Source organism: Phyllostomus discolor, chromosome 2 (assembly GCF_004126475.2).
Source record: "Phyllostomus discolor isolate MPI-MPIP mPhyDis1 chromosome 2, mPhyDis1.pri.v3, whole genome shotgun sequence".
NCBI classification, from domain to species: Eukaryota; Metazoa; Chordata; class Mammalia; order Chiroptera; family Phyllostomidae; genus Phyllostomus; species Phyllostomus discolor.
The window spans coordinates 24,996,885-25,023,187 of NC_040904.2; the positions used below are offsets into that span (position 1 = coordinate 24,996,885).

Genomic DNA, 26,303 nt, shown 5'->3' on the forward strand with positions numbered 1-26,303 from the left:
CGTGAAGGAGTTGTGTTGCCTGATGAAAGTAGATGGCCTTTTATGTGTATGAAGTAAAATGTCACAGTCTTTCCTTTGTAGCAGAGTTAGGATTATTCTATCCAGGAAAAAAATTACAGGAATGTGAGGGTTTTCAAATGTTAACCAAAAATTTTTAATAAGAATTCTTATACTATCTTAGTTTTTAACCTGGGGCATTAAATTTGGGAGTGTTAGGGGATTGTGTTTTGTTTGTTTTAAATATTAGTCTTTTTAGTGAGGAGTATTAAATTGACTTGGACTTTGCTTCTGAGAGTTTTAGCCAACTCCAAGGCTATGATAACCACACCACGTGTGGCCCAGTCACCTGCCACCCTGGGACAAGGCCAGAGATCTTCCCTGTCTCTCCGTATCCTGCTTGTTTTCAGTCTCTCTTTTATCTTTTTCCTTTCTCTCCCACCTTCCTTTTTCATGACTTTTTTGTGGATCTGTTCATGTCACATTTGCCTCCCTGCCCTCTCTCTTTCTGTATCTGTTTGTCCCCTACCCGCATTTTTCTTATTCTACTCTCCATGAGATATAACCAAAGTCTGTGTTTTATTTGTTATAAATTAATAAATGTCCCTTTGTTTTCCTCTTCTTTTAACATATGTATGTATTGATAGATGGGATATTCTATCCATTTATATATATCGACACCTGGGATGTTTTATCCAGATATGTTCTATTTTTCATATATGTAAACATATGTGATTTGCTTACTTAGATATTCTGTTCCCCCCCCCCAATTGGGCCAATGACATTTAACTGAAAAAATAACTGATCCTTTCTCATTGAGTAACGTATACAATAGGTGAGAAAGGGGTTTCAATTCATCTTCAATTGCTATCAGTGTCTGCAGCTGTTTTTAGCAGAGGTTGGGTTGGGATATTTCCCTGGAGTCCCTATTGGCATAGAAGATATTATTAAAACAATCTGGGAAGGCTTCATGGAGGAAGTAAGTACAGTCTTCTACTTGATTTTTTCACTCCATAACATTCTCTAGGCAGAGGCATCGTCTGTGAGCTGACGTTCACCTCGGAGATGTTCACTTGGCTGTCCAGTCCTCATCAGAGGCATTGCCACCTCTTGCTGCACACCACACTCACTTGTTTTAGTAACATGTTAGGAAGGTCATGTTTTGCCAATTAATGTTAGAAAGTAATAATCTGATATCAATGCACTGTACTAAAAATGAATACTGGGTTTGGCACAAACAATGCCCCCTTTTTATTACAAAATCATAAGCATGCAGCTCTGTAACACAGCAGTCACACTCAAGCACATCATTTGACATTTTAGGTGAAATGTTCAAATTGCTGTCCATCTCATGCGAGACATTTATGTGCTCTACCAACCACAGTCAAGCAAGCCTTACTTCTGTGAGACCCTGTATTTATATAAAATGTTGTTCGTTTTGGGTGGTGTCTTTGATAGCCCCAAATAATTGTCAGGTACTTCAGTTAAGTACTCATGGAAAAAGATTCTGATGTTCCATCACATAGGACTCGGATTTGATCCTTCAGTACAACACTGACCCTCTGTCCCAGCAGCGTGTTAGAGTGGAGAGAACATGGCAGAGTCCGGGAGATCTGCCTACGACTCCTAGCTCTGCCATTTACTTGCTGATTGGTTTCTCTTTGTCATCATCACGAAGCCCAAGTAGGCGTGTCAAACTACACATCCATCCCATTGTATTTCTCCAGGAGGCTCACTGTCCCAAGTCAGCTAGGTCATCTCTTTTCTCTGCACACCCACCACACCCTCTTCCTTTTGCTCATGCTCCATGGGAGAGCTACCTCGTACTTCACTGACAACATGGAATCCATCAAACAGGAACTTCCTCACAATGATAAACTAGCTGGAATTTGCTCCCATCCTTTTCTTTCTTGCTCTTTTATTAAGGGTATTATCAGCCCTGGCCAGGTAGCTCAGTTGGTTGGAGCATCCTCCCCATACTCCAAGGCCATGAGCTCAGTTCCAGTCAGGGCATATGCAGGGATCGGCCAGTGAATGCATAGGTGTGTGAAGAACAGGTGTATGTCTCTCTCTCTCTCTCTCTCTCTCTCTCTCTCTCTCTCTCTGATATCAGTGAATAATATTTTTTAAAAACTTCATTGGGGGTCTTACCGTTTCCTCTAATGCTTTTCTCGCTTTATCAAGTACTTGCCTCCTTCGATGGACACCTTTCCCTCGAGCACCGTCACTCTCCCCTGCCTTCTGTATCATTTTGTAATAGGACAGGCCCGCTCTCGGATCTCCCATCGTAAAGTAACCTCCCTTGAACCCACAGTCATCATCCTGTTTCTTTCTTTGCCTTCACACCCAGATTCTTTCCATATGTGTGGTTTCCACTACTTTACCTCTTGTTACTTTTTTGAAAATATACCAGATTTATTGAGATACAATTTATGTACCACACAAGTGATTCATTTAAGATACACAGTTCAATAGTTGTATTTAAAGGGTTGTGCAACTACCACTGAATCATTTTTAGAACATTTTTGTCGTCTGAAAAAGAAACTGTGAACCCGTTAGCAGTCATTCCTCATCCCATTGCCACCCAAGCGGGACGCAGCCACTAGTCTGCTTTCTGCCTGCACAGCTTGCCTTGTACAATTCTGGACTTTTGTACAAATGAACTCAGTCAGCCTGTGGTGTTTGTGAGTGGCTTCACTTGCTTAGCATCATGTTTTCAAGGTTCAGCCACGTTGCAGCCAATATCAGTTTTTTATTCCTTTTTATGGCTGAATAATACTCCATTGTGTGAATCTACCACATTTCATTTATCCATTCCTTATTTGATGGACATTTAAGTGTTTCTCTTTTTGCCAATTACTAATACATCTGCCATGAACATTCATCTGAAAGCTTTTGTGCAGATACATGGTTTTATTTCTCCTGGGTATATACCTGGGAATAGAATTCCTGGATCACGTAGTAACTCTGTGTTTACCTCTGATAGGAATGCCAGACTATTTCCCAAAGTGGCTGCACCATTTAGTATTCCCACCAGCAACATAGGAAGTTCCAATTTTCCACATCCTCAACAAAACTTGTTCTGTCTTTTTGATTATAGATATCCTAGTGTGCATTAAGTGGCATCTTGTGATTTTTGACTTTCAAAACCCTGATGGCTAATGATGTTGAACATATTTTCATACATTTGTTGGCCACTTCCTAAAAAAATTTATTTATTTTTAGAGAGAATGGAAGGGAGGAAGAAAGAGTAGGAAAGAAATATTGATGTGAGAAACATCCATGTGTTGCCCCTCGTACATGCCCCAACCAGGGGGCAAACCTGCAACCCAGGCATGTGCCCTGACAGGAAATCAAACTGGGGACCTTTCACTTTGTGGAATAAATGCCCAACCAGCTGAGCTACCCTGGTCCAGGCTGTTTGTTGGCCATTCATATATCTTCTTTGGCAAAATGTATTTTTAGATCCTTTGCTCGCTTTTTAACTGGGTTATTTGTCTTTATTATTTAGTACAGGAGTTTTTTTTCTTTCTACACTCTGGATAGTCAACCATTGTCAAATATATCATTTGTAAATATTTCTCCTATTCCACTGACTTTCTTTTTAGAATGAAAAGTAGCTTTTAGGTATTCTTAAGCAGTTCTTCACAACAATAAACAAGTATCTGCCATACTCCCCAAAAGAGAGAGAATCTTCAAGGAGCCTCCGTTCCCGATGAAGGAATGCCACATTCTCCCAGCAGCAGCAGTCTGTGTTCAACTCCTCGTTCGGCAGATACTAATACCTGCTAGCTTTCTTTGTGAATGCTCGGTGTGGTCCAGACACTGTTGTCGTTAGACTGTCATTCATTTGATTCCCTCATTCATGCCAGTTTGACCCACTGCTGTTTTGTAGAAGAAATTGCAGGATGGTGGATCACTTTTTGAACCAGATCAGATTGTTTTAGAGCTTACAGCTTTGCAATGTCTCAGACTGGACAAACATGAAGAAATAAATATGTTCTCCTTGGCAATCAGTAAACTTGTCTTGTTTAGAAGAACCTTCCTTCAATCATCACTTTCGAACAAGGACTCTTTGTAGTAATAATTGTTTGAGGTAGTAACTGGCTTTATGAATGTGTTTACTCGACACTATTTTTAGAAAGGGGGCAGCAGGGAGACACTGAAACTTCTAAATCCATTTTCCAAGTATTCTGGTCCAGTAGCTCTCTGACGTGTTGGACAGTAATTGCTTCCAGGGGCTTGTTCTACTGTCTGACTGATCGCCGCCTCCCTGCTTCTGGGTTACTGACCTCCTCTGTCCATCTGGCTGCCAAGATCAAGCCCTGAGTCAGTGTGTAAAAACTCTTTTTGAAATGCTTAAAATTAATTGTGGACTTGCAGTGGTTTCATTTTCAAAGGGTTTTTTTTTTGGTGCTAATATTTTTTATGTGGTATCAATTTGGGTTTATTAAACGAGTTTAAGTAGGCCCAGAAGTGTTTATGCATGTATGTATATGTGTGTGTGTTTAAAATTTAGATTTGTAGTCAGTCTTAGTGTTCATGCATTCACATTTTTTACTCAAAGTTCACTTATATCTAACATAACTAATATGTCCTCATTATTTCAGTTACAGGTGCTACGAACTGTCAAATATACCTTAAGAGGTTTATAAATTTCCCCACTTGTGTGGATCCATTATAGGTTTTTCTGCCCAGATTTTGAAATACTACAAACTGATTGTCACTAGCACTGCCTTCTCCCCAGTCTCTAAGATCACAGCCCTTTAGAATACCCATCACATACTGGTAATTGATGTGGACCCACAAGAATTACAATGTGTGAAGAGTAGATTGCTCTGAACCTATGTTCCTACGGTTAGAAACTGTGCCTAGAGCCACCGTCCTCCCACACTGGGCTGTCATTGGCAGGTGTGTATTGAAGTTCAGAACTACTATAAATGTTCTGTCACCATCTCACTTCCCTTTTTATGCCCTGCCCCCTCTGCTCACATCTTCAGAATCCTTTGTCCTACCTTCTTTTCCGAGTTTAGCTCCCACACAATCCTGATCTTTCCATCATCAGTTCCTTATTTCTCAGAGTTTTTCTTCCTCTACATTCATCAGTCCTACAGGGCCTGTTCCCTTCTGTGGAACAATAAACTCATCTCCGCTAAAGTGCCCCCTCCATCCAGGGATCACATTTGCACGTTGGTAGATTCCATATCTTAACTCAGAAGAAAAGATAGAAATTTAGTGAGAAGACTTGGTTAACATAATATAGTTAATCGAGAAGCTAAAACTTAGTGTAGTAATTTTCAGTCACTTACTTCACCTTTAAGCAGAGCTGGACTTGCCTATTATGTGCAACTTTGTGACTTAAAGCATTGTGTGTGCATGAAAAAAACACTATTAGGAGTAGATGAATGGTTACTATTATTTCTTATAGCTGATTTCTCTCAAAGCCATGGAGGAATGGGCTAAATTATGTATCCCATTTCCCATTTGTTAATTCTTTTATTTCTTTGTTTATACTCTGTTCCTTAAATCTGAATGGCTCTACTTACGTCTCAGTTTAATATGACAAATGTGGGAATTGAATATGATTTGCTTTATTGATATCACAATGTACTGGAAACAGGCTAAAATTATGGAAACTTTCTCCATTTTTATAAGGGGTATGATTGTTACTGATGTGAGATTTCCAACGTAAATGTTTGCTACCCTCTTTTTCTTAAAGTAGAATTTAAAATATCAAATCATTGGGCAATCTCACCAGAATATTTCAACTGAAAAAATTATGCAGTTATCCATATAATTCATAGCTGTGACTACCATGTCATTTTCATAACATTGTAGAGAAGATGTCAGGCCTGTCCAAAGTTAACAGCAATAAATTAAACCAAATAAGAATCATATGGATATATATTCTATATGGATATATATATATATGGATATGTGGATATATATATATCCATGCAGCTTTGCCAACTATTTCAACACACAGAAACACACAGAGCCCACCCTACTTTAATTATATAGATACTGTGGCATTTAGGACTTTTCCTGATTAAAAGCCAAGAATCTTATTTGCACTTCTTGACAGGAAAAACTGTACTGAGGACAAAGTATTAGCAAAATGATTGACCAAATAGAACGGAGATTATAATTACAGCCTTCTGAGTTCAGTTTAGGATGTGTGTGTATGTTGCTTCTTAAATGATGGTTTGAAGAATAGAGATTGTTCATCCATTCAGTTCAGGGTTCCAGTTCTGTGCCCAGCACAGTAGAATGTCCCCAGGTAGTTCAGACTCTTAAACATATACATTCATTCTTGGTTCTTGACAATCCCTAAAAAATTGCTGCTTTTACCAGAGGTGTCCAACCTGCAGCCCATGGGCCGCATGCGTCCCAGGATGGCTGTGAATGCAGCCCAGCACAAAATCATAAATTTACTTAAAACATGAGACTTTTTTGTGATTATGTGTGACAATGTATTTAATGTGTGGCCCAAGACAACTCTCCTTCCAGTGTGTCCAGACACACCTAAAGGTCGGACACCCTGGCAGTCTGTCATCCTCTGTTCTTCTCCCTTCCGGTTTTCCTTTCATCAGTCACAGCTGGAGTTTGTATTTTCTGAACTACATTCATTGACCAAAACAAAACCGTTACTACCTTACGTGGCAGCTCCTTGATACAGTAGTAACATGAACGTGGCTCAGTTTTTGACTCTAAAACCAGAAGATATAAAATTCACAATAACAGTATTTATTTGTGATAACATTTTTACAACTTGATCAGTTCCAAAAACTGTTCTTAAAGTTGATTTAATTAATTGGCAATGGTTTCTTTTCTTATTTTAAGTGCCGAACCTAACTAATCATTTGTATTTCAGCTTACCTCTGAAACTAAATTTTATTATATATTAATTATACTTTGCATTGTAATGGTAAAACTTAATGTAAAGTGTTAGGAGCAAAGTTTCTACTAAGAATCAATTATATATAAAATGCAAATAGCATAGACTATTCAAAGCAGTTTTTAAAAAGAACAAAGTGGATTTACATTCCCTGACTTAAATACTTACAATAAAGCTACAGCAATCAGGACTGTGCATTACTGTACGGATAAACATACAGATAAATGGAAAGACTACAGAGACCGGAAATCAACCCTCACGTATATGGCCAATTAATTTTCAGCAAAACTACCAAGACAATTCAACTGTTGAATTGAGGAGAAGAAACTGTTTTCAATAAATGGTGCTGAAAACACTGGATAGCCTATGGGGAAAAATAAACATTGACCATTATCTTACACCCTACATAAGAATTAGCTTGAAATGTATTGTAGACTTAAATATAAAGGCTAAAACTGTAAAACTCCTGGGAAAAAAATATAGGAAAAAATCTTTGCAGCCTTGAGGTAGACAAGTATTTCTTTGATAGACACAAAAAGCACAAAGCATTTTTTAAAATGATAAGTTGGACTTCTAAAATATAAAAAAGTTTTTGTTCTTTGATAGGCTTCATTAAGAACAAAAGGCAAGTCCCAAAAATGGAAGAAAATATTGGTAATACATACTGTCAGAGGATGTATATTCTGTACACACAAGGAAGTCAATAATAAGAATACAAACAGCCTAATGAAGTAACAAACAAAAGATTGGAACACACTTTAAAAAGAAGTGAATGGGCAATAGTGCATTAACAAATGCTCAATGTCATTAGTCTTCAGAGAAATGCAAACCTACCATATGCAGCCCCACCATTCCAGTACTACATATTTACCCAAAAGAAGGGAAAACATTGTCCACACAAAAACATCTACATAAATATTACAACAATGTTATTCTCAAAAGCCAGAAACTGGAAACAGCCCAAATGTCCATCAGCATGTTAATGGATAAACAATTTATGGATATTCATATAATAGAATTCTACCAGTAATAGAAAGAACAAACAACAGATATAACCAGTAACATGGAGCTACCACAAAAATATGCTGAGTGAAAGACATCAGATGTGAAAGAGCATGCCATTTATATGAAATTCTAGAAAATGCAGACTAATATTCTCTGGCAGAAAGCAGATCTGTGATTGCCTGGGTTCGGGGTCCAGATAGAGATTGACCACAGAGTGGCATCAAGAAATTTTTGATGGTAATAGAAATATTCTATATATGGATTATGCTGTTAGTTACACAGGTATATACATCTATCAAAACGTACTGAATTGTATGCTTTGAGTGTCGTTATTATATATAAATCATACCTCAAGAAAGCTAATTTTTTAAATTGCAATTTGAAGTATTTAATGGTTTCTTCAAACTTTGTACTCTACTTTTAAGAGAAATTAATATCTCCTATCACCTACAGTCATCCTCCCTGCCCCATCTCTGTTCAAAAGATAAAAATTATATAAATTTAGTAAGCATTTGAAATGAGTGTAAGCAATCATAACTCTCCTTGCTGCGAGGCTGCCAGAGACTCCAAGGCAGAGGAGCCCCCTCGTGCAGGGAGAGCACGCAGAGTCGGAGGTACAAAGGCTCGGCGTGGTACTCCAGCCCTGCCTCTTACAGATCTCCGAAGCCATGGGAGTGTTAAATATTTGATTTGAAAAATAGAGGTGTGATTTATTACCAAAAATCATGTCTATTTCAGGACCGAGTGAAATAACAGATGCAAGGGCACTTTGTAAACACAACAAACCCCTGTTGTTAGCAGCTTATAACTATTTACAGGGAGAATTTCTAAAGAAAAGTCAGTTCCATGGTGTCCATGGACTCTGTGAGAGCAAAAAGTCAGTCGTTTTCAACCAGAAATCTCAAGCACCTGCATATATAAGCTACATGCATGTTGGGTGAATTAATTTCAACTTCTCTTTCTGAACCCCAGCATTTGCGTGAACATGTTCAGGAAGATGAAGGCATGTGGAGCCGTGGACTGTCTTCTCTAAGCTTCTGAGCCCAAACACAAAATGCTTATAGTATAAGGAGAGGCCTTAGAACTCACCATATACCACACTTACACCAACAACTTTGATGTTCAAATGCATACGTGTTAGATGCCTGTTTGCTTCTGACATCACAAAGGAACAATCACAAAAGTCTCTGGTGTAGCTGTCCAGTTATCCTGACATAACAAGTCTCCTGGTTCAGAGAATCAAGTGCCTACAGAAGTAAGCCTCACTGCTTGTAACCCATGTGTAACTTCCTATTAACGATGAAATTAATAAAGAACTAGCCATGAGAGGAAGCATAAGATGAAGTCAAGCCAATCGTCACCGTCTTTATGTCTTAATAAGTTAATGGTTTGAAACTTCTTTTTGGTACACAATTCCTGGATATATTCTCTACTCCCTACCCTTACCCTGCAGTGTTGGGGGTGGGCAGCCGCTGTGCATCTCCAAAAGGTGACTGGGACAGCACGGACACCAGTGCTGCTGACATCCTCCCACTGAGTTTTATTTCATGAATCTTAATGCCACACGTGCAACCTTTCTCTACTCAGTGGGGGGCCAGAGCATAACAACTTGCAACCAAATGCAAAGGCGTTACTGGGATGACACAAAAAGAGTCGTAAGTTTTTATCTTCTCTGCACCCGAGAGTGAGCACAACCGTTGCTTTGGGAGACTATAGGGAGAACCTACCTTCTCCACCTTCTCCACCTTCTCCGGGATGGAGGACCGAGTGCATGTGTTGCCTCTCAGTTCAGTATTTGTTTTTGCAATTTTGTCTTTTCATTTTACTATTATCCTCCAATAAACTGATGCATCCACTTTGCAAAATATAAGAATATGGAGTTATTATATGTGCATATAAACACACTTTTGGATAAATGGTTCTTTTGTTTTCCAGTACTCTTCCTTTTCATCTCATTAATTTTCAGGTTTCGACAGTTATTTTTTGTAAGGAAGGATTTGAATATGAAACAATAACCCTAGGTAAAGAACTAAGGTATTTTGATATCTCATATTCTGTCTGTTTTTAGTAGTTATTTGACCCTTACAAATATTTAGAATAGCCAGTCACTATTCCTGTTTTCTCTTCTTTGCTATAAAAATTATAACTCTAATACAATAATACACTGTGTTTTAATCATAAGCTATAATGAAGTCTTTGTATTTGAATATAAACTACAATATGGATTTGTGAGATTCTATTTTTATATTAGCATCCATATTTTGTGATGCATATGGTGTATCTGTGTGGTGTGTGTGTGTGTGTGTGTATACACACATATATATATTGTACATACATTTGACTACGTTTATACCTTCACAGAGATTTATATGAAGGCATTAAAATAACAAACAGGCACAGTCAGTCACAGTGTTCGTTATATATAAAGGTTATTGGGGATGCAGAGATATAAAAGATAGAAGAACCTAGTAATTGCCTTTAAGATCAGAGCACAAAGCATTAGTTTGGATTTTACAAGGCCAGCCAGCAACAAAAGAGCAGTAATTTATGAGCTCAGCGTAAAAGAATAGCATAATTGCATTAAAAATTAATGCTAATGAACACTAAAATGGGGAAGGTGGTTATGATGAAAGTTTGTATTCATCTTCTCTGGTTTGAATGATGGCTAGTGGCTTGATTAATGGCTTAATTTCTATCAATTAGCGGGGAAAAATCTCCTGCGAGACAAGGGTAAATTGAGCATTGAATTACATATCTTGCTTTTGTGTGCTAAGAAAAAAGAGCTGCGTATCTCTGATATTAGCCACAGTGACAAATGTGGTGTGCCCTGCGATGTCTGCATTAGCTCTCCTGACAGGCGAGTTGTGTGTGGTTATGGGGTGTTTGGAGATGGCTGGCAGACAGCACTCACTGCCAGTTCCTTGGAAACACACAGCTCCTCCATCTACAGAATTTTAATTAGAGTCAATAAGAATTCTAGGATTAAAATGGACAGCAAATGGCCACTTTGGAGTTTGCATTCTGCCCTATTAATCTGGTAAACCTCAAATTATATTTCTTTCTTCTATTCTATTAAAACAAGAAAACTTCCAATAGCTTTAGCTTTGCTAGAATAATTATTTCTTACTTCTCCACTAAAGTAGCTTTGACTACCATTGTTTACTTCATTTGAAACACGCATAAGGCAGTAGTCTCTATCGTTGGACTACACAGCACCATGGTTTAGCCAGATTCACAAATGCCATTCTTGATTTTTATAACAACAATTTTATACAATAGATACAGAACAGCTCTAAGTGGTAATTTACTACTCAGGTTGTTTTCAGGACTAAATGAAGAATGCTAGGTTTTCTAAAAAATTTATTTTTTATTTTGCAAAGAAAGGTTTTTGGGTGTGACATAAAATTCTTAAAAAAAAAAAACTTTTTCAAATGTGAAAGATTCTGAAAATATACTTCTGTAATCTGACTCAAGAAAATGCCAAAAGACCAAGATAATATATATGGCATCTCCTCTACAAATAAAACTACATCGTATTTTACTGAATGAATAAGCATTAAAATGCAGAATAAGAACAACACCAAAAACACCTATTATTTCTTGTAAATGAATGGAAAAGAGGCAAAAATAGTTTGTTTTGGCACGTGTGGGTAAAGAATTTACTTGACCAGGAAGTAATGACTGGATCACAATTCAGAGATTGTACCCCTTTTCAGTGGCTAACTAGTCATGTGACCTTGACCAAGGTTACTTAGCGTCAGTTTCTCATCCGTATGAGAACTTGAATAGTTTTATCTCTCCTGGTTATGATAGTTAAATGAGGTAGTGCGTGTGACGTGCTTAGCTCAGCAGAGTGCCATGAATGTAAACTTTTGTTACTGCTGCAGTTACTACTTCTGCTACCAACACGGCTCATCTGGCCTCTTAAACAACCATTTAAATGAAAAATTAGCCTCTATGACCTTCCTCACTAGAAAGGCATTCCAAATATTGATGATCAAAACCAAGTGTCTGTAGACCTACGGACACTAAACTAAAACACGTTTGCTTTTTAACATGATGTCTACCACACTGCTACCATTTTGGGCAGTTCGTGTTACTAGACATCCATTAGGAAGTAACAGGACCTCCCATCTCTTGAGTCACTGGAGCCCGGGAGGCCGTGTGCCAGCAAAGCACTGCTTCGCCCCTCACCCGGCAGCATTCAGTGAGTCAGCGTGGACTCCAGCGTCTTGGTGGGTGATGACATTCAGCTGGCCCTTTGTGCCTTCTCAGAGGTGTGCCCAGGCCTGTCCCCTCTTCCCTCCATTCCCACAGGCTGCCACACCACAGGTGATGCCACAAGAGGTGCGACTGAAGCTGGTTACTACCAGCTGAACTCAGATAAAGGTTGCCATCTTCAAACCATATGGTCAGAAATGGAGTTTATATGCAAATTTTTAGCCAACTTCCATGTCGTTAGTACAATTACTAAATCAGCATGCTTGTACTATTATAGTACTGTTGGTCATTTACTAAGAGCTTTCAATGCTTCTTTAGCCTTGTACTGAGCGCAGATGCCACCTCCCAGATGTTCACGACCGGCTCCTTTACGTGGTTGTTCTCTCTGCTATGATATCCTCACGTCAGAGTTCTTCCCTGGTGACCCCATCTGAAGTCACCCCCTTCCTCCATTCTAGCCCTCTACCCTGCTCTGTTTTCCCTGATATTATGTAGTTTATTTACAATTTTATTACTTGTTTCTAAGCCCTAATATGTCAAACGGTGCCTAGTACATTAAATGCACTCAAATATTTGAAAGGATAGGAGGAAAGGAAAGTATATTGATATTGATCATCAATATTTGGAATGCCGTTCTAGGGAGGGAGGGAGGGAGCCCGCCTCTCGACTCTCCTGTCCTGCGTAGCTGCTAACCCCACGCCTCGGAGGGACAGCCGAGCCCCCCACAGCGTGAGCCACTTGCCCAGGACACACAGCGAGTAAGCGGCAGAGACCGGGTTTAACCTGGATAGTCTAAACCTAGAGCTGTTAAAACTAACCACTTAGAGACATTTACTTTTTTATTATTTTTATTTTTTTTCAAGTGCAGCTTACATTCATTGTTAGTTTGTATTAGTTTCAGGTGTGCAGCGCAGCGGTCAGACAGTCCTGTGCTTTGCCGAGTGGTCCCTTGGTGCTCCCGGTGCCCGACTGAGAAAAATGTCAGCTACTACATGACTGACGTTGTTTCCTGTGCAGAGGCACTTAATTTTTTAAGCTACAGAAACTTCTAATAATTTGACACTTCTTCCCCTTGAAGTTTTATTTTTTAAGTGGTTACTGTAATTCCTCTAATTTTTAGTTTTTCGACAAATGTTTATTGACAGCTTACTAAGTAATAAAGCACACTACACCAGGTCCTAGAGTTGACGCACAAGGGAATGTCCCCCCTGGCTGGGGAATTGAAGGGATTAATGCCAGCGCATGGCAGCACACGGTGAGAGAGACCCCGTTCTCACAGGTGGCAAGGGACAGCGTCATGAAAAAGTGGGTGTTAGGCATGGCCTTAAATGACAGGAAGGATTCGGAAAAGCTGAGAGCACTCTGGGTAAGAGGAGCTAAATGAGGCATTCAGTGTGGATTTTGTTTTTAAGAATGCCTAGCCTGATACTTAATTCACTTGCACTCATTAAAATGTTTATCAGAAATTCTTCACTGGTACATTCACAATAAAGTTATTCCTGTAACTTAATTTGATATGGAAAGCACTTTAATGTAAGATGACTCTGTCTTGGAGTCCGTCCAAGGTGGGTTGTTACTAGAGACACTTCAGGGGCCTCGCTGACACATATAACTCGGTGCTGCGGCGTAAGCTTCCAGAGGACTAACAAACACGCCACGTTCTACTTAAGAAGCTTTCTCATCTTTCAAAGTATCTGTGGGTAGCAGCTCTGAAAATTTACGTCCAGGGACATGGGACTTAGGAACACCACCCTAAAACGTTGGGGTTGGATGGGCTTCTCCTCTGAGCTCTGCATGCTTTGTTTCGAGAGGGAAAGCAGTAGCTGTGTTTGGTTCAAGGTCAGGTTCATAACACATTGTTTTTAAAACTTTAGAATCTCAAATCAGTTTGATGGTATGTTTTATTTGTTTATAAATTTTATCGAGCAGTTTTGTTTATTTCTTTATTGAATAGCCACTTTGCTGCTGTTTGCTTTTCCCCATTCTTGTAAAGTGCATGAAAATGCTCCACATTTCAGTGTCCGAACGTTTTGTTTTCAGTATCTATGTTGGATTCTAAAAAAGAACCTCACAGGGTATTTCCATTCTTGATGAAAATTTGAGTCAATTTAAACTGAAAGTAAGATATCCTTTTGTATTATTCATGTACTTGTGGCAGTACTATTAGCGCATAAATATTTTTTTCATGGAAGAGTATAAGTACCTCAATAACTGTGAAACCAACAAACCCAAACTCTTTGTAACACAAAATGCATTTTAACTTTGGATAAATTCATAAAATATTAATATTCAAAAGGAGTCAGTTGAAGATGAGATTTTCACGTGTGAGATAGAAACTCCCGTTGGCTTATACCGTAATTACATCTTGGGTAATAGTGCCATCTGCTGTTCGCAGTGTAGTATTGCTGCCAGGTTAGAGACCTGTTTATGTTTATAAATGGTGTACAGATTAAAATTCTGCCTTTTCAAATAAAAGGTTTATATTGGAGTTGTTCTTCTTTATTTATAACTTTAAATTTGTGTACCATTTGATAACATCTTAAAAGGAAGTTCTGTCAGTATTGCATCATGTGAGATTGATTGCCAAACATACAATGTGAAGTAGCAGATGAGCCTGATTTTCATAATATAACATCAGCAGTAACTAATAAAACATTTGATTTTAACTTCCCATCACAAAAGTAACAGAATGATCTTCCAAGCACTGAGTTAGTATCGATTGTGTCAGCCTGTACTGACTTGCCTTTCTGGCGCCGTCATTTTTTACTTCACTGCCGTGAAGTGTCGTCTCCCTTCTACAGCGTCTGACAACCCCTGTGCAAGTCATTTTCCAACCAGTAGAGTGTTTACGGAGTGCTAGTAGATGCTCCTTTGTGTTTGCCACGTTAATATGTTTCAATCCCATCATTTTAATTCTCCGAGTAACTTTGTCAGTTATATTTTTACCTCATGTTGGATGAATACAAGGTACTTTGTATGCTAGGCATTAGTACCAAGTGTATAAACAGTGGCTAGTTTTCATTCACATTTTTCTCAGTCTTAAAATCGGTACAGGATTTTTAAATGACAATGTGGCATGAATAACTTAGCCTGAGTTTAAAACAATCGAATATGTATTACTAATGTGTTTTATTGGGTATCCCAAAATGACAGGGTTATACTCAGGCATGCACTCGAGGACATTGATGTTAGCGTTTCGCATATGGGGCCGTGCAAGGCAGATCGGTGCCTGCTGTTGCCAGACAGCGTGGGGCTGACCTGTTATGTGCTGAAGTTGTGAATCTCCCGTAAATCTCCAAACTTTAATTTAAATATCACTTTTACTCTTTAATTTAAATATTATGCTCCCTAATTCAAATATCACCAGTAAAATGGTTCCCACATCGAAAGGTAAAAGCTGTGCCTTTTATTTTCAGGTTACAGGTTAGGCAAACCAGCTTTCACCATCTGCCTGCCACTTTGTAGGGTGATTGGTAACAAGACACAAAGATACTGTTCTGTTTTTCTCTAATCTTCCTTGCTTTATAATTTCTCCAGTGCTATTTTGTTAAGCATACTAATGGCTGTATGTCCATATTTAAAGCTCTGAACACTGTAAGCTCTATACATCAAGTATGGCTTGTGAGCTCACCTCTGACATTTAATACTAATGACGTGCTTTGTAAATCCAAATGAGAGAATATGTTAAAGAAAAATTCCAAAGGGCCAAACAGCTGATACAGATGAGACATCATCCTGAAATCATAAATATTTGACTTTTGATTGTGAAATAATAGTGAGCTAATTAAGGCCTATACAAACAAATTTTCATATTGATAAATTAAAGTCGGACCATGTGGTATAGTATACAGTATAGTTTTCCTCTGCTATATTAACACTAATAAAAATATTATCCACTGGCATGAAATGTGTTAATATTAATAAATTAGCTGGGCAAAGAATCTCCTCTCATTTCATATGCTCAATTAGTACACTGCATAATTAAAATCCACAGGAGCTTTTATTCTGCAGCATGTGGAACTATTAGCTCTTCCATGACACTCTAACAGTGCTCGCTTTTAAGTAGGAAAATACATTCTTCCGAAGATGGGAGCGTTGGCTCTGGCGGCTGTTACTTTCAAACATTCCGTGCGTGATTTCTCACAGGAGAGAAGACTCGTTACAGCTGCCAGGGATGCATCCTTGGGAGCACTGTCTTCCTCTGAAGTAAACTGGAGCTTGCACAAGACTATATAATTGTAATTTGTGATTGGCCAAAAGTCGAGAAAAAGATTTTCATAAAATGTTCATTTTTAGTGAACTAATGAAATCAAATTTTGTCATGCTTTCTATAACATTTAACCTTTTCAGCTTACATCTGCTGGCATGTAAATATTACTTTGATGCAATTAATTTCATCTTCTAGTTACCAGTTATTACAGTTGTTTCTTAGAAAGTAAATCCAGCTGCTACCCATAGTCTAAAATCCTGATATTTTTGGATGATTTAACTGAGTATACAGTAGCTCTTAATTTTGCTTTTTATTCATATTAGCTTAGAAGAAGGCTTTAAGCAGCAAGAGTGTGAACTATAATGTTGCAGTTTTCCTGCCCATCTACTATGTGAAAATATATATATGAAATGGCACATACAGCACTAATTATAAATGCAAAAGACTGGAAACTACTCAAATGGCCATCAATAGGGCATTGTGGGAAAAACTATCATAAATCTTTCAAAGAGATTGCTACAGCCATGAAATAGAATGAGAAAGTCTCTATATTTCTGTGGAGTGATAGTGAAGACATATTGCTAAATGAAAGAATATACATAAAGATGTGTAAGGAAGAAGAGAATATGTGTAGTTCTATTTTCAGAAATAAACAATGGAAGTATAAAACCCAAAACTTAATAAAAATGATTACTGATGGCTTGGGGAGAGAACTAGGAGAGCAGGACTGGAAGGGAAATCTACACTTCTCTGAATGATGTGGTTTTAAGTTTTTACTCTGGAACCATGTGTTTTATGCAATTAAAAAAATATTAATTGCAAAATCAATAAAGCAAGACCTAAAAGTCAAAAATGAACTGAAACAAACTACCCTAACTGTATATCAGGTAGGTAACATAATTAGCATAGTCACATGGAGAATTATTTCAGGTGACTTCAAAGTATAGTGTTTTGACAGTTCATCAGTGGAATAAATTCTAAGATTAAAAAGAACCATAAAGAAATTTTAAATTGTATTAATTCATCTTGTTGGTAATAGTAATGTTTGCCTTATTATTTTGAAATTAATACATACTCAATTCACATATATAGGAAAAACAATTATGTGCTTTTGATCATTATCATTAACGCCTGTTTTTTCAAGTAAAAGATATATAAATATAAAACCAAAGACTTTAAAAGTTCTATGATCTTGCCCTGGCTGGCGTAGCTCAATGGATTGAGCACGGGCTGCTAATCAAAGTGTCGCAGGTTCGATTCCCAGTCAGGGCACATGCCTGGGTTGTGAGCCATGACCCCCAGCAACCGCACATTGATATTTCTCTCTCTCTCTCTCTCTCTTTCTCCCTCCCTTCCCTCTCTAAAAATAAATAAATAAATAAAATGTTTTTTAAAAAGAATTTAAAAGTTCTATGATCTTAAATTTGGTGGGTAGTATAAGCATGAACTCACAATAATTTTTTTCTTCTGAAAATATGTACAAGTTTCTCTGATACCCAAAAGAAAAGCATTCTTATGAAACCTTTCATAAGGCAAGATACCATAAAGCAATGAAGCAACTACTATTAGTTTATATAGAAAATTTTTTGAGCGTTCCCACACTCAAAATGTAACCTGCAAATCACACCAAGCAGCCTGTGACATTACCAACACGCAGTGAAAGCAGTGCCGCCCGCTGCTCCACGCCTGCTGCCTCTGTAACGACTCGCTGCAAAACAAACGCTGAGAGCTATTTTCACTTTTTGCCTTTTTCCGTAAGAGTGAAATCCTCTTCAGATTTTTCAGTTAACAAAAGCGTGTACTAAGGTAGGTCTTTTGTAAAAGTGAAGTGGTGGAATGGGAGCTTTGGAAAAGCAAGGGGAGTGCATGTATGTCCTGTCCCACCCACGAAAAGGCTGAGGAACGGTGACAATCCAGTAACAGTGAGCACCCCCGCCACCCAGGTTATTGTCTCTGAACCCATTCCTCACTGAAAGGAGTCCAGGCTCTGGAGAGAAACGGCTGCTCCCAAGTCTGGGATGGGAACTATTGGATGAGCCTGGAACATCTTACCACACCTTAACTACTGGGGATCACATCAAAAGGATGCAGGAACTACCTTGAAGAGGTTCCTACCACCCAAAGATAGGATAATTGGAGCATCAAGCTATGAAAATGACTACCATGGACTGAAATACATTAACTATATAAACATTTATTAATTCATATTGGTCATCTTTGGGCCAAAACTGGTAGAGGGAATGAATTAAACATATATTCTGCCTTCTCCTGTTTAGACTATATTTTACAGTCCCCAAATAGTCTGCAAGGAAGTTCTTCATTATAGAGGAATCAGAGCTAATAAATGTGGGAAGAATAATGGAACTAGGAAACTACCGTTTTGCAACCTCTAATGAAATGATAGACCTAAGCAACAAATTAGTGTCAGTTGAAACGTGTAAGTGAGAGGTGGATGGAGAACTTCATAATAGAAGGGGCAGGCTGAAGCCACCTTGGACCCACTGTTCAAGCTCAACCTCACTGCAAGTGGGAGCAGCGCACCCTGCTGTAATGCAGTAGGAATTACACAGCAGTGCCTGTGAAGTATTCTGATCAAAGAAATGGAAACTGAATCTTATCAAGCCTCTAGATCTAACTACTGGTTTACACAAACTGTGAGGGAGAGAGGAACATGTTAAATGACACCATGAGAATGAAAATAAGCCAAATCCAGAAGGTGCAACTTTTTAAAGGATAAATGATCTAGTTTCATCAGTAAGTAAGTGGCAGTGAAAGGAAGTACAGTGGACTGGAAGTGACTAAAAGGGATTTCAGATATGTGTTAAGCAAGTGCAACATCCAGGCCTTGTTTAGATCCTGTTTGAAGCAAACCAACTGTAAATAGAAATGTTTGGGGACAATCAGTGCAAATAAAACACAGTCTATAGAAGGTGATATTAAGGGAATGGTTGGTAATCCTGGGTGTGAAGATGGTATTGTAGTTATGTTGCTGGGTTTTGTTTCATTTTTTTTCTTAAGTCCTATCCAAGATGTCTGCCGAAATATGTAGGGATAAACGTGGGATATCTGGAATTTACTTCTAAATACTCCAGGTCTACCAAAAAAACTGAAATGGGGATGATTGATTAAGAATAACAGAAAGTTAATAACTGTAGAGCTGGATGATGACTGCAGGTGGATCTATTATGCGCGGTTTTTTTATGTGTATGTTCAGAATAAGGGGGAGGGGGTTACCTGTTGGTTTGCTTTGTTTTTTAAGTTCTCCCGCCAGATCAGGCCCGATCAGCTGAGGTCACCGCAGCAGTGCCTTCTCGGCAATGTCGTAGGTTCCAGGGGGGAGTCCTAGTGTGCAGGGACATTATATTTGCAGAACTTGGGGAAGGAGAGTTTCTTGCTGTAGCTTAACCATAACTATAGCTTTTCATCCAGTTATATTTGTCTTTTCATGCAGTTAAATTTTGTAAGGCAAAAATTACTTCACAGAAAGAAAGAGCACTGCTTAGGTATAGTGGCGTTAACAAGCTTATATGCCACCATACACTGACATTGTACTTTCTTTTTAGACCAAACCACCCTGGTAGAACAAGTAAAAAGAGTCAAAGAAATCGAAGCCATTGAAAGTGATTCTTTTGTTCAGCAGACATTCAGATCAAGTAAAGAAGTCAAAAAGGTAAGTTTTCATCCAGGCATTATGAATAAGCCTTTAGATTCCAACTGAAGAGATGTTTTATTAATGGATTTCACTTAAATGTAAGTGCTTCTTCTAATAGATAGATGAAGTAGGGTGAGAGCATGTCAGCATGTTATTGAGAGAGAGAGAGAATGAACCAGTGAGAATCAGTTTAAGTTTAACTTGTCAAAAATGTACTGTAGAAACGTATCCGATGCCATTTTTATTCTAAAGTTCACTGCAGAGACAAAGTAAAATGTCAGCCCAGCAGTTCCGTGGCAGTCACACACATCTCATGGGCATCCATGCATGGCTTCCTGTTCGGGTGCACATGCCTCCTTTTTGAATCGACGTTGGTAGGGGAAAACTAGAAAAGGGCTCTAACAATAAAATTATAATCCAGATAGTATCATAACATATCTACACTCTTGCCCAGATGGGCATCTCTTACTCAACTCCAGCAAACGGGGCTTTCACTGGCATTTTTTTTTTCTGTTGAATATTTTGTTTATTCTTTCAGTCACCATTGGGGCTGCTTTTTTTTTCCTTTTATAGGAGAAGGCATTCTACATGAAAGACATGTAATTCTTAGTAACATACATATAACAAAGACATAGTAGAATTACAAATTATTCAAAAATGTTTTATGTCTATAAATCATAGAAAGTCATAAAATCAATCTGGGAAGCCCGGAATTAGCTAGTTTTTAGGTTGGATAAGTATGACAGAGAAGCAAAAACTGCCTAGAAACATTAATTCAGCACCGTGAGTTGAGCCAGTTATAAATGTATTTAGTTAAAATATCTTACCAGCATTTTTGTTACCTCCCTCTAAAATCACAACCGAATTACAGAAACCTAGGGTTTAGCCATGAGGAAGCAGTGGCCAGGAGCAGGAAATGTAGAGTAAGACATGCTTGGAGCCACATTCTGATTCCACCGTTTACTGGCTGTGCATCCTTAAACTATGTAACTTCATTAAACGCTGGCTTTTCTTAGTCACTGCATTTCACAATGATCAGAAGAGCAGTGATGGGCCAACAATGAGTAAATCCACACTCCGCTGTAATATAAAACAGAGAGCCAATTTATTAGTTTAGAAAGTGATATCCTTTTTCAGTTTCTAAAATGTCTGTGTCTACAGTATAAGGTAGGAATTCAGAATGCCCAAGAAGCTGAATTATTTATTAGGAGATTACTTAGCACAGGGAGGTAAATTATCTCGAAGACTGTTTCATCCAGATCATGGGGAGACAGGATGGGCTATCCCTGACACATAGCAAAGACTCTCTTGAGGACTAAGTTACCCATGACCCAGACTTCAACATCTTCCTCTCCTGGAGAGCTCTGCGTTCGTGGCTATAAAGTGTGCATCTTTGATAAAGGCTCTTCTATACGAGCCACCTCTTCAGGTGGTAGACTCTTTATCTCTGTTAATTCCACTAATTAAGCTAGGGAGCTGTTACCAGAAAAGTGGCTATTACTAATGACATGCTAGACATTGTGTCGTGTGTGGCACGTATCGATTTAACTGGTTTCTCCCTCTGCAATCATATTTCTCTTGCAAGTAGATAATCGGATAGCTCCTGCCGCAGCATCAACCTCGGGAACCGAGATGCAGCCAGTTTTCAACCTGCTGTCCCTAATAAGCTTATTTCCAATTATTCAGCCCTAAAATTTGTTATATCTGGCAGATATCCACCCATGTTTAAAAAGAGGGCAATTTGTTCTTTAAGTTGGAAATACAGTTACAAAACAATTTTTTTCTAAACTGAGCCAGCTGGTGGCTGTAATACCCAAAGCCTGATGCATGGTAGTGACCATGCTGAAGGGGTTTTAACAGTCAGATTTTCTCCAACAATTCTCCTAACTTAAAGAAGCAGTTAATGATTCTCCTCACACATTTTTAATTACGCATTGTTGAATAACTTCCATGCTCTGACTCAGACCTCTGAGAACTTCACTTATGTGTACGTAAGAACTTCTCAAAGAAGTAGGGACTGTAGGTAAAAATATAATGAGATTGCTTGGTTTTTATAATAAAATGTTATCCCTGCCATACATTTGGCAACTAGAATAACAGCAGTCCACAATTTTTCAAGGCAGTTCTACACGGACAGCCAGTCTTCTAGCTAAGTCCTATCAGAACAGCTGAACACGCAGAATGACGTGCTCTTATATTTTCTGCGCAGCGCCAGGCTACCAAAAGATGCCCTGGACCCCACTGGATTAGGATACTTCCCATTTTTCCCGTGCAGAATATTGGGCTTTGCTGTTATATGTCCTCAGTTTTCTAAAGAGCCAGTATAATACCACTTATGGAAGGGCTGCGAGTCTTCCAGGCCCGTATGCTGGAGGCATAGACATGTTTGACACTTGGCACGGTGGGGTGGGGTGGGGTGGGATGGAGAGGGGAGGGGGTCGGTATTACTCCAAAATATCAGAATAATGCTGCCAAGTCAAATTCAACAAATATTTCTTTAAATATTTTTATGTCACTTGTTACAACTTGTGATTCTGTATTTATTTTAGTATTTATTTGTTAGCAATCTGTCGGTCCTATTAGCAAAATGCAAGCTCCCATTGAAACAGGAAACACAACTATTTCACTCTGCCTTGTGTACCTAGTGCTTAGCAATTAGTAGTGCTCAGTAAACACTGATTAACTAGATGAATCCCTCTTTCTAAGGTAAGTTATTCTAAGAAAGGATTAACTCTTTCGTGCATATTTCACTTTCTATATTATTTTCTCAGGGAAATCTGTTTAGCACTTCATTCAGAGAAGTGAGTGTTCAGAAGTAGAATTCAAAAAGGAAATGGAAACTTAAAAATATTAGGTACAGAAAAAAGGCTAATATGTTGAATTAGTCTCCCAATTGTCTTGCCTTTTTATTTTAATTTTTAATTTCAACTTCTCATCTAATCCATTTTATATTACCCCTGAAATTTTTCTGTTAATCAGCTACTTCCCTGGCTTTCTCCTTTCTTAGGGAAGGAAATGCTGGAGTTAGCCCAGATTAGCACATACCACTGGCTCTTTCTGGAAGGGAACGATGATTCACTAGTCCTTTTGTCCCCAGCACTTAACACGGTGCCTGGTACACATTATTCAGCAATAAAAAGGCTGAAGTACTGATACATGACATAACATGGATGAACCTTGAAAACACAGTGCTAAATGAAAGAAGCCAGTCACAGGAAACACACATACTGTATGGTTTCTTATGTATGAGTGCCCAGAATAGACATCCATAGAGAGAGACAGCGGATTAGTGGTTGCCTAGGGTGGGAGGGTTGGGGAGAAGGGGGAGCAGTGGCTTCTAAGGGATGTGGAAGTGTTCGGAAGTTGCTTGTGGTCATGGTTACAAAACTATGACCAGGCCAAAAACTCCATAATTGTAATATGTGAATTAGATCTCAGGAAGACTGCTATTTAAAAAAATAACCTATGAATTTGCCTTTTATACCTAAAGAGGCCACCTAAGTGCTACAGATTTGTTGCAAGCTTGTTTTCTGATAGAATTGACATATATGAAGTATTTTTTCAATAGTATAGACTCATAAGTACCAATTTCTTAAGAAAATTATGCTGATCATAAGAAATGATAAACATTTTCCCAGTGTTTTTTGGAGGGATTTTTTGCTTCTTTTAGGAATAATTATTTCTTCTCTAGTAATCACAGGCTTTTTCATGATTAGTATCATCTCAAATGAGACTATTGTGCAATTGTTATTCAAAATCAGAAATACTATTAACGCAAAATTCTGTTTCTTATGATGCAATCAATATGGATTTTGTGTTTCAGTCGGCAGAACCCAGTGAAGTGAAGCATGCAGCGGCAACATCAGGACCAGCATCGGTGGTTGCTGATCTGCCCAGTAGTGAAAAAGAAATAGACCCTAACAGCATCCCTACTGCCATCAAGTACCAAGACGACAATTCTCTGGCTCATCCAAATGTAAGATCCTTAATCCTTAACACTGCCAGTTGAAGTCTAGTTGACTGAAATTAATTCATACTATGGTCCTTTTGCACTGGTGACGAGAAGACCATTGAAGGAAATTGATTCATATGTTCTGATCTGCTAAAAAACCAGGCAGATGAGCCAGAGGGCAGGGAGGAGAGGGAGAATGGTAGAAAGAAGGGGAAGGGACTAGTCAGAAAACATGTATGAATGACCCATGGACATGGACAACTGTGTGAGGACTGACTGTGGGGGCGGGTGTGGGCTGGGTGGAAGGGGGCAAAGAGGAAAAAATTGGGACACTGTAATACAGTAAACAATAATAAACAAATAGGCAGCTGGCCCTCAGCCCTTAGAACTGTTGCATATATTTGAATACGGTATGTCCAACACATGTTGCCTGACTTTTAGAAGTAGTCTTTCTATGATTAAGAAAAAGTGTCAAAAAGAAGAGTTTTGTTTTGTGTTTAATCTGCCACTGACAGATCTAATTCAGGCTCAGCTCTCGTTGACTCATTGACTACAAGCACGTCACTGACATATGTTGCGTCCTCTGTCAAACGGTGTCTTTTCACTGTGTCTCTCAGAAAGACTGTAGGAGATACACTTCACAAAATAAGGTATAAAGTTGTAAACCTATGATGCTGATATTAGTCCTTTTACTCCACAACTGCCTGATCATTATTAATTCCAAACAGATGATCTTCATTTAAGAAGTCATCAAGAGTTAAAACAGTACCCAAATCTCATACTGAAAGATTATTTTATAAAGGCAATTTGTGTCATATAAGGTCAAATCCAAGTTATTGGCAGACAGTAACATTTTCTCTTTCTTTATTTTGTTTCAGCTATTTATTGAGAAAGCTGATGCTGAGGAAAAGTGGTTCAAGAGATTAATTGCTCTTCGACAAGAAAGGCTAATGGGCAGTCCCGTGGCCTAAATAATATATGTGGTTGAATTAACAGTAACATTTAAAATTTAGGCTTTTAAATCCCAGTTTAACTTTTTATTCGTAAAAAGAATTGACCCAATTATATAAAAAGGTAATCTCATTTCATTCTTTTCTCATGTGGGCTTAAATATTTGTTCATTTGAACTTAAACATTGTGAATATTAAAACTAGTATAAGATTGAGGAATGCATGAAATTATCCTACTGTTAATAAAGCTAATCCAAAAAATAGCAATCTTAATAAATAGCACACAGTAGTGTTTCTAAGTACAATTTCTAAAATGTCAAGTTGTCATTTAAAGACATAGTTTTGATTAATCATGCATATATAAGAATCAAACTATACTATAAATATGAGATTTCATCTTCCATGTATTATGAGAGCATTTTGAATCTTTTATTTTACCTTACTGGAAAATTTTAGGCCCAATAAAAAGCAGTCTTAACAATCTAAGCAAAACAAGCATGTTAATATTAAAAGAATAATATATTTAATGAAAAACTTTGTAGGAAATCAAATACATTGATGATTTATGGCTTAGAGATCAGGTTTTACTAAGCACTTCCTTTCAACATGTTAGCAGAGCTCAGTCCATCCTTGTAGAAATCACAGGTCCCTGCTAGACCTGACCAGCTGCCGCACACCCGCGATAGGGAAGTCACGTCTGAGGAAGCAGGTAAGAGCTCTCACCTCAGGCTTACTGCACCATCCGCCATCCCTGGTGGAGCAAGCCAGCCACCTGCAATTCTGCGAAGACTGTCTGTCACTGAAGAATGCCTTTCTCTAGGAGCCGAATGAAAATCAGCCGCACACTCCATCCTGAACGTGCCAGAGATGAGGACTTTGAGGCCTCGTGCTACAACACTAGTTTTCACCGGCTGACCTAAACGTTTCCCTTTCCTAGTTTGTTCTGTCGCCTGGCCTCACTCTCAGTTAGTCTCTGTGAGGACTCTCCCTCAGAACATGAGATGAACATGAAGATTTTGGGGGATAGGATGGCCAATCTATGAGATATCTAATGATACCTTTTTTTATACTTCTGAAACTATTCAAAGTCTAATTCCCGTTTAAAATGAAAACAATAAAGAGCTTACACTTAATTGCAAAAGGTATGGAAAAGAGTCTGGTGATAACGTACAGGGGTTTTCACATTTTAAATAGACGCCAGTGCCCTTTTTTCCTTGACTGTAAGTGCCTGGTATGAACTCATGTTTGTATGGGTTTTAATCCAGATATATAAATTTTTAGTGACTTTTAAAAAGATCACAGTTTCTGAAATATTTTGCATTTCATTCTTTGCATGATTTGCGAACAGTAAAAGCACTGTCCCCTTCTGGAAAGTACGTTTTAGTGGCAAGAATATGGGTTGTCACTGGGGCCGCGAG

General features: G+C 38.4%; 1 protein-coding gene across 1 annotated transcript in view; it reads left to right on the forward strand.

The window, feature by feature from the left end:
• The window catches only part of RSRC1 (arginine and serine rich coiled-coil 1), a 333,501-nt gene extending 308,135 nt beyond the window's left edge, over positions 1-25,366 (forward strand). Inside the window, exons 8-10 of the mRNA XM_036017604.1 lie at positions 19,895-20,001; positions 23,807-23,959; positions 24,814-25,366. Of these exons, the coding sequence (XP_035873497.1) occupies positions 19,895-20,001; positions 23,807-23,959; positions 24,814-24,906 (353 nt within the window). The 3' untranslated portion in view covers positions 24,907-25,366. The remainder of the gene's footprint in view (positions 1-19,894; positions 20,002-23,806; positions 23,960-24,813) is intronic.
• The last annotated feature ends 937 nt before the right edge of the window (positions 25,367-26,303 follow it).